The sequence below is a fragment of the Setaria italica genome, chromosome IV (genome assembly GCF_000263155.2).
Source record: "Setaria italica strain Yugu1 chromosome IV, Setaria_italica_v2.0, whole genome shotgun sequence".
Taxonomy (NCBI): Eukaryota; Viridiplantae; Streptophyta; class Magnoliopsida; order Poales; family Poaceae; genus Setaria; species Setaria italica.
Genome location: NC_028453.1, coordinates 36,940,969 through 36,955,537, shown reverse-complemented (window position 1 = coordinate 36,955,537; position 14,569 = coordinate 36,940,969). Strand labels below are relative to the sequence as shown.

General features: G+C 57.1%; 3 protein-coding genes across 3 annotated transcripts in view; 2 read left to right on the top strand and 1 right to left on the bottom strand.

Annotated features, from left to right (window-relative positions):
- Window positions 1–862, bottom strand: part of LOC101759202 (protein STAR1) — a 3,575-nt gene extending 2,713 nt beyond the window's left edge. Inside the window, exon 1 of the mRNA XM_004967196.3 lies at window positions 786–862. Coding sequence (XP_004967253.1) covers window positions 786–862 — 77 coding nt within the window. The remainder of the gene's footprint in view (window positions 1–785) is intronic.
- On the top strand, window positions 673–2,993 carry LOC101773369 (RING-H2 finger protein ATL43). Its single transcript, XM_004966085.3, has one exon. It carries the CDS (start codon window positions 1,081–1,083, stop codon window positions 2,281–2,283), a length of 1,203 nt encoding a protein of 400 aa, XP_004966142.1. The 5' UTR covers window positions 673–1,080; the 3' UTR covers window positions 2,284–2,993.
- Window positions 2,994–10,505: 7,512 nt separating this feature from the next.
- On the top strand, window positions 10,506–11,935 carry LOC101772956 (xyloglucan endotransglucosylase/hydrolase protein 22). The gene is made up of 2 exons (XM_004966084.4): window positions 10,506–11,109; window positions 11,258–11,935. Exons 1-2 carry the CDS (start codon window positions 10,649–10,651, stop codon window positions 11,673–11,675), a joined length of 879 nt encoding a protein of 292 aa, XP_004966141.1. The 5' UTR covers window positions 10,506–10,648; the 3' UTR covers window positions 11,676–11,935.
- Window positions 11,936–14,569: the final 2,634 nt, after the last annotated feature.

Sequence of the window (14,569 nt, the reverse complement as noted above, 5' to 3'; positions counted from 1 at the left end):
GCAGCAGTACCAAAGCTTTCGAGGAAGCGAATTAAGTCGCGCCTTAAAACAGGCGCGGCAAATCCCTGAAACGGAAAGTGCGGCCACTGGTCCTGCCCGATCCCGCCTGCCGCCGCGCCGCACGGAAAAAAATCAAATTTTTTTCTCCAAAGGCAGCAAACATTCAAATTTCGACAGAGCAGGGAGTGCTGCTGCTCCTCACGTGTCCCCGAGCATGGATTACCCAGACGCCTGCGGCCCACTATTCACCCTTGTGACTCGAACTCCTCATGGCTGCCATGTGGGGACCGCCGCCGGCTGTCGCGGCCGTGTCAGCGGCTGAGCCGCTAATCGTCTCGTGTACACGGCCTCGCTCGGCCTCTGATCGTCTTTTGTTTTCTTCTTTACTGTGGGCATTCATTCCCTCGTTCTGATCGTGTACACGAGGGCACGAGGCCCCCGTCTCACGCTGCTCCTGCTCGCGAGCAAATTTTAAAACACGAGCGGGTTCCCATACTGCCCCTGGGCCGTCGGGTTTAACGGGCTCCTCCGCCGCGCCCGAAACAGTAATCTCCCCTCCCCCAGCGTTCTTAAACGCCGCATTAATAAGTACGTTACTCGCTCGAAACAGGGGTCTCTGCTCCCCAGCCCATGCCGGACGCCTTTCTTTCAAAAAAAATTTGCCACCCCTCTGACACACGGCCCCACCGCGCCACAACCAAACTGTCAGTGCCCTAGGCTGCAGTGCTGATGCCACTCTCAGCTCGGCATCACTCCGCGACAAGCCGCACGGGGGGTGGCCTCACCGGCGGAGCAGCACAACTGTCCGATGGCCCATCCGGCCAGGCCCCCACTGCCCCGTCTCCCCGCCACGAGGCCCCATCGCTGGGTGATCCGCTCACCGCCCCCCCGGCTAGCAGCTACTAGCCCTACTGCTCCGGTGTGGCCGCCTGCACGTCGCTTAGGAGTAGGCTCTAGTCGCCACCGCTATTATTACCCCTATCGCTTGATTACAAGTCGCAAGCGCCTTCGTCTCTTGGTGGCAGCGGGCAGCGGCAGCGCCACGGCCACTCCCAGGTCCCGGATCGATCGCCATCGCCGATGGAGCCGTCGCGGCGGCTCCTGCTGTCGGACTACGACGGCGCGATCGAGTCGCCGATGCCGTCGCCGCCGCCCTCGTCGGCGACGCCGTTCCGCCCCGGGGTGGCCGTCGTCGTGGGCATCCTCACCAGCGTCTTCTCCATCACGTTCCTCCTCCTGCTCTACGCCAAGCACTGCAAGCGCAGCGCCGCGGAGTCGTCGGGGCCCTACGGGTCCGCCGGCGGCGGCGGCGGAGGCGGGTTCGGGTCCTCCGGCGCCGGGGCCGCGGGGGACCGGAGGAACTCCGGCGTCGACCGCGCCGTCGTGGAGTCGCTCCCCGTGTTCCGGTACGGCGCGCTGCGCGGGCAGAAGGAAGGGCTCGAGTGCGCCGTCTGCCTCGGCCGGTTCGAGCCCACGGAGGCGCTCCGGTTGCTGCCCAAGTGCCGCCACGGGTTCCACGTCGAGTGCGTCGACACCTGGCTCGACGCCCACTCCACCTGCCCGCTCTGCCGCTCCCGCGTCGACCCGGAGGACGTGCTCCTCCTCCCGGAGCCGCCCAAGCCGTCGACAACTGGCCCGCCCGACCCGCCGGAGACCAAGGCCGCCACCAAAGAGGCGCCGCAACAAACCGCTCCTGCTCCGTCGCCCGCGCCGGCTGGACGGAGGATCTCTGGGCGGCACTCCACGGGGTCGGTGCGCGCGCCGGGCCGGGTCGGCCCTAGCTCGCGGCGGTCGGCCGACGGCGGCGTAGCGGTGGGGTGCTTCGACAGCGCGAAGGTGCGCAAGGACCGGGTCCTGCTGGTGGAGCCGGCGGCCGTGGTGGCGGAGCCGGATCCGGAGGCGTTCGACCGTCGGTTCGGGCACCGCATCCTGGTGAGCACCGCCGGCGGGTGCGAGGGCGAGACGGCCCCCGCGGCGCAGCAGCGGTGGAGCGACCTGCGCCCGTCCGACCTCATGTTCGTCCGCTCCGAGTTCCTCGTCACCGACGCCGGCCGCTACTCCTGCTCCGCCGCCGTCAACTCCGGCAGCGCCAGGAGCGCCATCGGCGTGCGGAGCCTGTCGGAGCTGGCGGGCGTGTGCCGCCTCCCGCCCATCCGCGCCGGGGCGTGCGAGGGCGACGACGAGCCGCGGGGCGGCGGCGCGCGGCGGTGGCCCGGGTCCAGCTGGTGGGGGGCGCCGCGGGGCCCGCACGCGCCCGCCCGTAACGGCCCTAGCGCCTGCTAGGCCGGCTACTGTTGCGCAGGGGCCCACCTTGCAGCCGGGAGAAAAGTTTTATCTGCCGTCGACGTTGCCGAGCTTACCCCCGGAGATGGTGCCGAATTACGGAGCGGTAAAGCCACGGCCCGCGGCCTTTCGTTCCCGCCGGCGTGGTCACGTGATGGGCAGCGTGGTAATTATGGCGCCCTCCCCCATCGTCCTCCCTCTTTTCGGGGCCACGCCGGCCGCGGCCTCGGAAGCCGCGCCGGAGCGCGAGGAGGAGACGGGGGATGTTGCTTTCGCGGGAATCTCGAGGCTGGTGTGTTGGTGGCTGGTTTGGTTAGCAAGAAGTACGTGCGGAGCGGATTGGGCGCGGCCCGCGGATGGCGCCGCGGAGGTCGAGGCTGGGTCTGGGTGGGTGGCCGGCCGCGGGGATCCCCTGCGGCGGCCGGACGGGGAAGCACGCGGTGGTGTGGTGAATGCTGTGGCCCGGTTCGTGCGGGGAGCGTACTAGCGGTCGCGCAGGTGAGGTTTTGGCGGCTTGCGTCGGCCGGGTCGGGGGTTGGGGAACCACACGAAAGCTGGGCGTGCGTGCGTGCGTGCGTGTGTTGGTGTACTAGTACTAGCGCTGCTCAAAATTCTTTTGTCTGTATGAAGAAACAAAAGTGCCGCGGCTTTTTGGTGTAAAGCAACTATCCAGCAGGTGAATGACTGACTTGGCCGGAGAGCTGCTACAACGGCTTTCGTTTCACGGAGCTCAGGTCAGGAGCTGCGTGCTCATCTGCACATGAGCATGAGCGCACATCTCTGGTGCACAGCGCAGGCATCTCGTTTTTGTTTCTTCCTGCGTTGTTTTGCGTAGGTTTTAGCCATCTAGCGTAGCGGCTCGGGTGGTTGGATCCGCACCGCATGGGGGGAGCATTCGGCGGCCGCACACCTGCCTCCCGCGCGCCCGCCATCGAACGTGGCCTCGTGCCCTCCCGTGTCGCGTATCACCGCGTGTCTGCCTGATGTCCCCACGCCCGGCCGAAGCCGAAGCCGAAGCCGAAGCCGCCACCCCCCCAAGGCCCCAACGGCTTCTTCTTGCTCGGCGGGATCACCTCGCTGCTCCCGGTCCCAACCAACCAAGCCGATGATTGCTGCCCTGCCGTTGCCGTCGTGCGGCCCGCGCTCGGGCGCCCGCACGTTCTCGCGTTCAATTGCCTCCTGCAGCCCTGCCATGTTGGTGCTGCAGACGCATTGAAGGAAAATTTCGCTTTTTCAGCGCCTGCCCGCCTGCCCCTGCGTCGTGAGGGTGAGGCCCGGCTGACACGGCGGTGATCAGTTCGCTGAACGCGAGCGCAGGCGCTGCAGGTGACTGGTGAGGACGTGGGGGATCACTGATTCCATCGTACGCGCGCTGTACTGTACCCGAGCGAATCGCGTATGTCTCGCTGTCGATTTTTTATGTGGGCGTACACTGCGCACAGCTAGAGCCAGTAGGTGTGAGCCTGCAGCGCAGGGGGGACGTGTACGTGGTCGTGGGGCGTGGCAGGCGCCTTCCCTTTTTGGCTCCACTCGCCGGAGGTGTCTGTCCACCGCCATGGCTCGCGAGTCACGAGCTCGTAGTACTCGCACGCTGGCCATGGCGTCAGCATCAAGCCGTGGCGATTCGCTGCGCATCAGCCAACCCACAGCAGGGGTGCTGTGAATCGTTGCGATCGTCGTCGTGTGCTCACGAGTAAAAACATGGAACATTGCCACGGGGAATCCCGGCCATTTCGCTTCGACGATAGGAGTAGTTCTCTTTTCCCGGTCACGAACTGGGACATGGTTCCGACATGGTTGCTCTCCTCGTGACACGCTCTCATGATCGCTGCTCCGATACGGTATCCCCTCCCTCCCTCCCCAAAGCCAGAGGCCGCGAGCTTTTCGACCGCGGCTTTGTCCCTTTTGTATGCTGCGCTCGAAAAGCACACGGACGAACGGCCTCCTAGCCTAGCTTTTTCCGGGACAGGGAGACCGCGGCCCAGGGCCTCGCAGGTAGTATTGTGCTGCCGACATGATCCTCGTGACAAACAATCAATTTGCTCTACCAGATCACCGTACCCTGCGTTCCTTCGTGCCGCGCGTGCGCCCAAATTCCTCTCGGTGATGTTTGATACAAACTCCTAAAATTTAGTAGTGTACTACCTTCAAATTGCTAGTCCTAAAGTTTAGTATAGGACTGTTTGGATGGACTACTAATCTTTAGGATTAGAGAGAAAATGTCACTTTTATCCCACAATTACTCCTCTAAACTACCCCTCACTGTTCACGTCATTAATGCATGCAAGGCTAATAGGGGTAAAGGGAGACTTGGGAACCACTTTTAGAGCAAGTATAATAAGGGGCTGTAAGCTGGCTTAATGCTGACGTAGAGGAGAGAGAAGAGGTGAGAGAGGAGAAGCGGGCTATAAGCTTACAGCCGACTTGGGCACAGGAATCAAGAAACTTTGTGAGAATGACTTGTGGGCTATGTATTAATGGTGAAGAGCTAACCATTATACGAGTGGGCTAGGAAAAGGCTGAGAGAAATCTTGCAGCCCGCTTGCTAGTTGCGTTATTAAACTTGCTCTTAGGAGAAATAGGATCCATTAGTACCCCTTGACCCTCCTATGAAAATAGCCCTCCTAGAATTTAGGAGTGCACTTTTAGGATCCATGTTTGGATGCACATGTCCTAAAAGTATCCTAAAAATGGACTTCTAATCTTTAGGAGGGTGTATCCAAACAAGATCTTAGTCCACTTGCTTCGTGTACCCGTTACAGGTCAGAACTCACCATGAAGTTCAACTGGTGATCTGGATGCAGTTAAAGTAGTAGACTAATTTACGGTTTCACCCAGCACAGTAAAATAATTCCCACGATTCAACGACCTATCACAGTAATCCACATACCATGGTACAGTTTGCAGCAGCATGTATGATGTATCACGTCCCATGCATGTTCCTTTCAACGACCAGCGTTTGGCGTAACGCGCGTCGCTTTCGTTTGTCAATCTGGCGACAGGCGACGTGAAGGCTGGAGGGCCTCTCCGACTGATCGACGGCGACGCGGAGGACCACCGACGGCGACGTTCTGAGGTTGGCGTGGGTGTGCTGGTATTGTATTTGCTCAGGTCGTGACTTCATTTCTTCGCCCTGTTTCTCTGAAAACAATCATGCACCGCCACTGTTCTCCTCCTGCAAACCGATCGCGCGCGTACTGCAGGTGCCCGCCCGCGCGTGATGAGCAGGGGAGATTCAGGACTTGATTACTAGCGCCACTGTTACGCCGTCGTGGGCAGGGGGCTGGGACGTTGCGTCGCCTGCAGTGTTTAGAATGACGCCAGCTCAACCGGCAGGCTGGCCGTTACGGCATTGACCGTCCAATAGGGGATCGCCTTGCCTGTCGATTTCTTCACAATAATTCTCGTCCGTGCAGCTAAGAGTGAGGCGACATGTGAGATGATGGAGCCGGCCGGCCGTAGTTTCGGACAAGAAAAGCGCTGGGTCAGACGCTTCGCTAATTGCTTCCTACGGTTCTCGGGGCTGGCTGAACGAGATGGGGCCAATCGATCATGTGACTGACCTGAAGTCGGACGCGCGTTTGGAACTTGGGAACGCAATTTTCAGAAACATCGATCGGCGCGGGAACTTGCTCCGGACTCTGGTGCAGTTTCGGTGACGGCACCATCACTGAAACATGCACCTCTGATGTCACGAAACCACACGACTAGTTCTAGGCACCATGCATGTTCATTGAATGATCAGAGTGGTTGGCAACGACTGCATGGAACTGATCAGAGAGAGAGAGAGAGAGAGAGAGAGAGCTACTGTAGGCTTCAACGCTGGGGTGAGGGTGAGTCATGCAACTGTTGACTTCAACCCGGCCGGCTGACGACAAGAGCAGGATATCTTTTTCTTCCTTTTTCTAAAGTTTTATAGTTACGTCAGCAGCTATTGTAGTAAGTACGTAGTAAGATGACAGACGGTAAAAAAGTGGAGTGTATGAGAACGGATCTTCAAAAAGTGCGCTTGTAAATCTCCATCTCTCTTATTTTAATATTAACTGCTTTAACGGATTTTTCATTAAAAAGGTGCCGGATATTGCATAAGGATTCAACACGAAAATTCGTTTACCAGCTGCCCCTGATGTCCAGCTGCTAGATGAGTGATGATGATAAACACGGAGTCAAGAAGTGGATGGAACGCATTGATGATGTCGGGCTACCACCGTGTCATTTGGACTGGATTGCACTGTAGGAGAGGAGTTTCCGGTCCAATATAGAAGTTGAGCCAAGTTACTGGGCTGTGGATGTCCGAGCTAACTCGATGCGTTTTGCGCTAGGAAAAATGTTCAGTCTATGGCTATCCTGAACGCTGCAGCAGGCCACTGATTTTCCCTTTTGGAGAGGAGGAGGGAAGCAGCCCACACGAGGACAATGTAGCAGCCCACACGCGGCGGAAAAGGTGGGCTCAGGAATGGGCCTCCGCTTGGCCCATCAACGCACTTCATCGTATCGAGAATAGCAGCCGTAACCTCCGGATCTGACGGTACTCGAGGCCCGATCCCCGTGGCGCGCGCCCTCGGGCTGGCCGTGCCGTCGCGCTCGGCATCGCCGGCGCCCGCAACGCTGTCCCCTAGTTCATACCCGCGGCTTTGGTCCCCGTCTGCGTCCTTTCCCTGCGCTCCCACTCGCCGGGTCGCGATCCGCGGCGGCAGTCGACATCTTCTCGCGCCGCCGTGCCCGCGGCCAGCGCCGCCCTCGGCCGGGACGACACCGGCCCAGCCCCGTCGAGCGCATTCCCTCCGCTGCAGGCCTGCAGCTCTGCCGCGTCGAGGTTTTCCAGCAGCCTGGGGCGAGCCAGCGCCTCGGCTTGGACTTGAAGTGGGAGGACCTCAACGATGCATGCTGACCCGCGTCCGTGGCCCCTCTTCTGCAGAAGTCGATGGCACCATCAATTGTGGTCACAGCATGTTCACCCATCCAATGTGTCTCAAATATTCGGGGAAGATAAAGAGGCGAATCAGTCTAATTGCCACCATTATCAGTCTCTAGAAGGGAAATTTGTGTAGGCATGATCACCAACACCAATTCGTTCGTTTGGAAGAGGAGCGTATTATTCTTCACCATGACCGTCCTTTTTAGTATACGTACCACTGATGATGCACAATCCGACCGCATCAGATCGTGTGGCGCCGCCGTTGGTGGAACAATTCAATTGTGCTTGCGCATGATTAAGCAAGCAACTTAATCAGAGGGCACGTGTAGCATCAGCCCAGACGGGATGTTCCGGCGGATGTAGGCCTGTGTAGCATGCTGATGGGCTCCAGTGATAATGCCGAGCTTGTCGCGCCAATGACTAGGAAGGATCTGGAGGACTCCGAAGTCCGAACAGTACTATTGGTGGGTAAAGGGAGCGGTCATGCCGTCGCTGGCATAGTAGCGTTGTACTCTCTCCTAAAATGGCCGGAACAACGAACACTCTGCCCGTGCGAGGCTGCGAACGCGAGGACTTTACCTGTACCTGTACGCGTACGAGGGTGTGCTAGCCTGAATAGCAGCAAGCCGCGAATGAATGAATGCACGCGCCGGCCGGCCTCGCCTCGGAGGCCAGCCGTTGCCGTTTCTTCCCCGGTCCCAGCCGTTCGAATGCTGCTCGGCGCGGCCGCACGGGAGCGGCTCCTGGCGCGCGGGCGAGGCCGCTCCGTGGTCACCGCGCACGGGCGCGGCAGCCGGCAGGGGGGGGGCATGGCTCCCCTCCCGTTCTGCTCCTCGTCCTTCTCCTTATGCTGGCGCCGTATGGGCGGGCCATGCAGGTCGCGGTCCCGGCCCGGTTGCCTACGCTCTTCTAGACGATGACCTGCTGGCCCGGACGCCGTGGTCTGCCTGGCTGGGCTGGCACCAGTGCGGCGCTCCTGGACGCCGAGGCCGTCCGACAGGCGCCAGCTGTGATCTGCGAGCATACGATCCCCCTTGTCTGTCGTAGTGACATCCCCTCCGGCCAAGCCATGGGAGCAGCATGGGCGGGCCTTAATGCTGCAGTGGCGGTACTACCGGATGGGAGGGAAGCAGTGCATGCATGACGCACTGATGAGTAGGGTAGGATGGATGAGCCCAGCCCAGCTGGATCCCGCGAGGCCATGTCCCGCTGCTCCTCGGCGCCGACGTGTCTCGTGAAGTCGTGATGATGCGCCACTGTGGAGTACTGCAGGTTTTAAATTTTGGGTATCGTTGTTGGACGTGGCAGCACCACGCGGCTGCACTGTAGGGTGTGCCAGGGGTAAACCAGCAAGCACGCACCCTTCAGTCCTTCACTTCCAAATTTAGACGAAAAGGACTTCAAATTTCAAACTCGCCGGACCCATGGAACGACAAGCTAGGGATAAAACGGTCGTGTCCGTTCGTAGAGGGTCGTCCTCGTCCAAATCAGCAGCATACCTGTATGCCCGTACCTAACGGCAGCATGTCGGAGGGGAGAACCGATGGGCGCTCCAGCCAGCGCTCGATCAAAACGTACGTATGGGTCGATTCAGCCCCTTGAAAAACTCCAGCCTGTTGTACTGTAAGTACGTATCATTGCGGCGTGGACTACTCGTGTCGCTACACACAACTCCAACTGCTCGCCGCCTTAGGACTCCTTTGGAAGGCAGGAAATAAAAAACATGAGAATAGGAAAAATATAGGAATATTGTAGGAATGTAGATGCAAAACATAGGATTGGAAAATGTAGAAATTTTGATGGAATGGATATTTGGATATATCACAGGAAAAACATAGGAATCCTAAAGGATTTTTAGCCATGATGAAGTTGTTGTTTTCCACTAATTGATCAGACATGGCTAAACATTTCTTCTAGTACACACCATTACACCAACAATTGGGCTCCACACAGAAGGACAGCAATTAACAAGTAGCTCAAGCATTGAGTTTCTTGTTCTTCGTGCATAGGAATTTTACCGAGAGGTCCGAGTGGATGTTAGAAATCCTTTGGAATCAGCATGCAAAGGAGTAAATTCCTATGCAACACTATTCACGTTTCGTGCAAACCAAATGATAGGATAGGAACAATTCCTCTATGAACAGTATTCCTACAAAATTCCTTCAAAAAACCTGCAATCCAAAGGACCCTTAATGGTGTAGATCAAACTTTGAAAGAAACCTAATGTACCAGCAGCAGCGCCTTTACCGTGGACAATAAGCACACCTGCAGCTTGCAAGTACAGACAGACTCTAATGCCCTGGAGTCCTGGATGGGAAGGCGGGACTGGAAATGGACAGGCCATGGCCAGCTGCCGCGTTCCTTCTCCCACGGGGCAAAGAGCGCGGGCAAGCGGCCAAATACCCCCACACGGCAAAAGCCGGCAGCCGGACGAACCTTCCCCGAATCCCAGGGCTGCACGCACGCCCATGGCACATGCCGGCATGCCGCCACGCCGGATCACGCCGCGGGCTGGCACTGGCAGTGGCAGCACGAGCGGGCTGAGCAGCGGCCAGCAGCCTGCCCACCACCAGCCGGCGCCTCACTGTAAAGCAGCTCAGCCTGTGCGCGAGCGAGGCAAAGGAGGAGAAAGCACCCGCAAAAGCTGCACGCATCGGCGTTTCCCCTCCCCCACCCGGCAGCCACCACTTGCCCGTCCGGCTACCCCTTTTCGCGGATGCCGCCGGATCGGATGGATGGGCATCAGGGCTTGCGTGGCCAAGGCCATGTTTAGTTACTCCCAACTCCCAACTTTGACACTATGCAAAAAGAAGATTCCCCATCACATCAAACTTGCGGTACATGCATGGAGTACTAAATGTAGATGAAATTAAAAACTAATTGCACAGTTTTGTTGTACTTTGCGAGACGAATCTTTTGAGCCTAATTAGTCAATATTTGGACAATAATTCACAAATACAAACGAAACGCTACAGTGTGCTACAGTGCTGTAACAGTAATTTGGCACCTTCCAAATTTCCCAACTAAACACGGCCCAAGTAAAGGCGCCCCCGCGCCGCGCGGCCCCCACCGGCGGCCGGACGCGGCCTCGCCCTGGATCCAGTGCGTGGCCAGCCGTCCCGTGTGCCCGCGCGCGTCTGCCCCAAATCTACCCGCCCCGCGCCGCATTTACTCCGCCATACGCGCCAGCCGAGCCCGAGCCGGCACTCGCCCGTTGCTTTGCTTACCACCTGCTGCCCGTGTCCGTCTCCGTCCCCCCGCGTCTGCCTTGCTGGCTGCCACGGTTCCCGTGTATAAATACCACCCCCTCTACCCATCGACCATCACCATTCCCATCCACACCAATCCAGCCAATCAGACTTCTTCGTCACCTCCTCCTCCTCTCGAGTTCCTGCCATCCTTCCCCACTCTCACTAGCTAGCCAGAGCTGCACAACCCGCGAAGAAGATGAGGTCGTCGTTGGCAATCGCCATTGCGGCGGTGGCCTGCCTGGCGTTGGCGGCGGAGGCGGCCGGCAACTTCTACCAGGACACGGAGATGACGTGGGGGGGCGGCCGCGGCAAGGTCGTTGACGGCGGGCGCGGGCTGGACCTCACCCTCGACCGGACCTCCGGCTCCGGGTTCCAGTCGAGGAGCGAGTACCTCTTCGGCAAGATCGACATGCAGATCAAGCTGGTGCCGGGGAACTCCGCGGGCACCGTCACCACCTTCTACCTGTCGTCGCAGGGGAGCACCCACGACGAGATCGACTTCGAGTTCCTGGGCAACGAGACGGGGGAGCCTTACACGCTGCACACCAACGTGTTCACGCAGGGGCAGGGGCAGCGGGAGCAGCAGTTCCGCCTCTGGTTCGACCCCACCACCTCGTTCCACACCTACTCCATCGTCTGGAACCCGCAGCACGTCATGTGAGTCATCCATCGCCGCCTTCGAGTTCTTGAAATCCAGACATGGCCGCTGTTGCGCGCACGTGACCTGACCGGCCTTTGTTCTCTAGCGAGCTAGAGTGCGAGACGTATGTCGCTGACAGCTAGTTCTTTCCTCTTGCTTTTGCAGCTTCGCGGTGGACGGGACGCCGATCCGGGACTTCAAGAACCACGAGGCCCGCGGCGTGGCGTTCCCCAAGTCGCAGCCGATGCGGCTGTACGCGAGCCTGTGGAACGCCGACGACTGGGCCACGCAGGGCGGGCGCGTGAAGGCGGACTGGTCCCACGCGCCCTTCGTCGCCTCCTTCAGGGGCTTCAGCGCCGACGCCTGCGTCTGGGCCAACGGCAGGCAGCAGTGCCCCGTCGGCACCATGGAGACCGCCGCCGTCGCGGGACGCCGAGGCGGGCGCAGCTGGTGGAACCAGCAACTCAGCGACATGAGCTACCGCCGCATGCGGTGGGTGCAGAGGAAGTTCATGATCTACAACTACTGCACCGACGCCAAGCGATTCCCGCAGGGTGTCCCCGCGGAGTGCCACCTCCGGTGAGCGGCGGATCCACCGGCCGGCCGTGCACGTACGATTCCTCGTCGTTCCAAAACCATCAGTGACGAAACCAGACATCGATCGATCATCGATGGATCGAAGAAGAATAAGGAACGTTTTGCAGCAGGGGGTGGTGGAGATGTAATGATGTAAATGTAGCGCGCGTATCGCATTCTTTGATTTGTTTCTGTAACACCAGATGTACACCTATGATCAGTGATCAAGTTTCTTCCAGCATAAATAATCTGTCAGCGTCTGGATCATGCGTGTGTGTTCTGTGGATGTCCAAACGGGCGGCCCGCCCAGGCAGGGCCCGACTAAGGAGCTTTCGTTCACGAACTCAACACCTTTCAGATTGTTTCCATAGTCTACTTGGCTGTTTCCATAGTGTAGTCTACTTGGCTGAAGGTCTGGATAAATATAAATCACGGGTAAGTTCTAGATTATAGCCCCTGAAATCTTCGGGTTGGCACGCATCCATGACGGAATGGGCCTTGTCACAATCGGAATCACAAGAGGACAAGATTTGATCTATCAGTGAAAAGCATCATAGGGAGTCCTTGTACGGTCTAACTTCTTTATTCAAATCAAACCTGTTTAACTGCAAGCGTGGGTTGCACACACATACCAACTTCGTGCCGGGCCGGGCCCGGCACTACACCCCATCGTGTCGGGGCGTGCCAGCCTACGGGCTGCACGAACAGCCCAAGCCCAAGCCCACGGGCCTATTTCGTGCGGGACCAACCTGTGAAGCACAGGCACAATCTGCGTGCCGTGCCGGCCCACAGCCCGTTGAAGCATCAACTACTTCATCAGCTCCAAATTTCACAAATAAACACAAGTTCAACGGACAACATGCAGCAGACAACATGTTTTCACAAATAAGTTCTAGCGATCAACACTTCAATAGATAATAGGCACCAAATAAACACAAGTTCATCACTTCATAACTGATAAGAAAGTGTTGACAGAAATTATAGAGCTGTTTTAACACTTGATCTGTGTGATCAAGTGTTGGCTGCCTCATTAAAAACCTTCTTGCCTAAGGGTAGGTCTAGCAAACAAAGAGTTAAAGATCAGGAACTTGAACTCTTGAACAACAAAACATGAATCAGTAGATGAAAAGAATAAAACATTTAGTTGTGCAAGTAGCCAAGTACTTATTGCTTATTAGTAGGTTGCCCTTCTCCTTCATCCAGGAACTTGTCGAATGCTTCCTCCAGCTCTTGCATCCCCTTCTCAACCTCATGATGCGCCCTTGCATCTCCCAACTCCCAATTTTTGACGCAGATCAACATCTCCACCGAATGAGGCAGCAACTATCGTCGCCGCTCCTCGATCACCTTACGAGTTATACTAAAGCAAGACTCCGAAGAAACAGTGGAAACTAGAACATATATGACATCTGTAGCTAGTATGGACAGAATGGGATATGTAAGTTTGTGCTCATGCCACCAACTTAGAATGTTGAAATCATCATCATAACAGGTGACAGTGTCATTGTCCAAGTAAGAAGACAACTCATAAATAGATGCAATAGCAGGAGAAGATGTAGATGCAAGAGCAGTTGAAGAACTAGAACCACTGGGACTAGTACCAGGAGCCCTAAATATCTTACCCCATGCTATTTTTTTTCTTACCAATAGATCCTACTGCTTGAGAGGACCTCTGCAACCTAACTACACCAAACTTATTTTCATACTTATTATACAGTTTATATAATTCACTTCTTACGTCACTGAAGTAACTAGAATAATCAAAACCAATAGTCTGAGAAAGAAGCTGGAAAACATTATGAAAACCTCTAATCTTAGCTCTAGGATCCAATATAAATGCAAAAGAATACAAAAGAGGGATATTCTGCCAATACTTGAGGAACTTCAGTTTCATAGGAGTAACAATGCTCATGAGCAATGGATCAGTCTCTTTGGCATGTAAATAACCAGCAATGTCAATAATATGATGCAGCATCAAAGGACTTGTTGGATAGTAAACGCCAGATAAAGCAACAGTTGATTCATAAAACATTCCAAGAAACTCCATAATCTTCTCAACAACAGTCCAATGACCATCACTGTCAGCGCCAAGGGAACGGGGGTCCCCCAAGAAGGCACTTACAAGTGAGGCCCGCCTGTAGAAAGAGGACCCCTCTGTGTGGAGCCCAATTAAGGAGATAGGCCCTAAAATCCGAAGCTCAAGAAGGACCCGGAAAATACCGCCTCCACATTGTGGGACCTACTAAGAGCCCACGTGATGGGAGGAGGATGCGGCCGAGGAGGCCTCCCGGGAAGCTGCCGGGGAAGGCTCGCTTCCAAGCTAAGCAAGCGATGACGTATCCTGGCGAGAGAAAGGTGCGACAGTCGAGGGTAGGCCGTTAGTAGGCGCCCCGTCCCTATAAAAACACCATCAATACGGTTGATGGGACGCGCCTAGATGCCTTGGGGATAGACAGTCTCACCCATCCCGTTCAACAGGCGAAGGGCACCGCCCTCATGTCAAGAGCGCCCGCCTAGCTCCCGGCTGCCCTCTGCTAGAGGGGTAGGCCCACACTAACGACCCAGGAAGCTGCAAAAGGACTCCCGGGAACTCTGCTAGGAGGTGGGAGACCCAGGAAGTGGTAAAAGCTTCCCGGGAAGGATCTCGGGAGCTAGGTTCATCGCCCCCTTGTAACGACCGACCCCTAAACCTTCCCAGTTAGTCTTGATCAGAGCCCTTGATCCTAGTCATCTACCTTGCTTTTCCCGCGCCGAGTGCTCAGCTATCCGCCCGGTCCCGACCCCTGAGATCCGACCCCTCTCTGCTTCGTTCCTCTCCCGACCCCGGCGAGCTCATCCCACTGTCGGATCCTTCTAATCTTCCTCAACCATCCATTCTATCCGCCCGGTGGACCCGCAAGA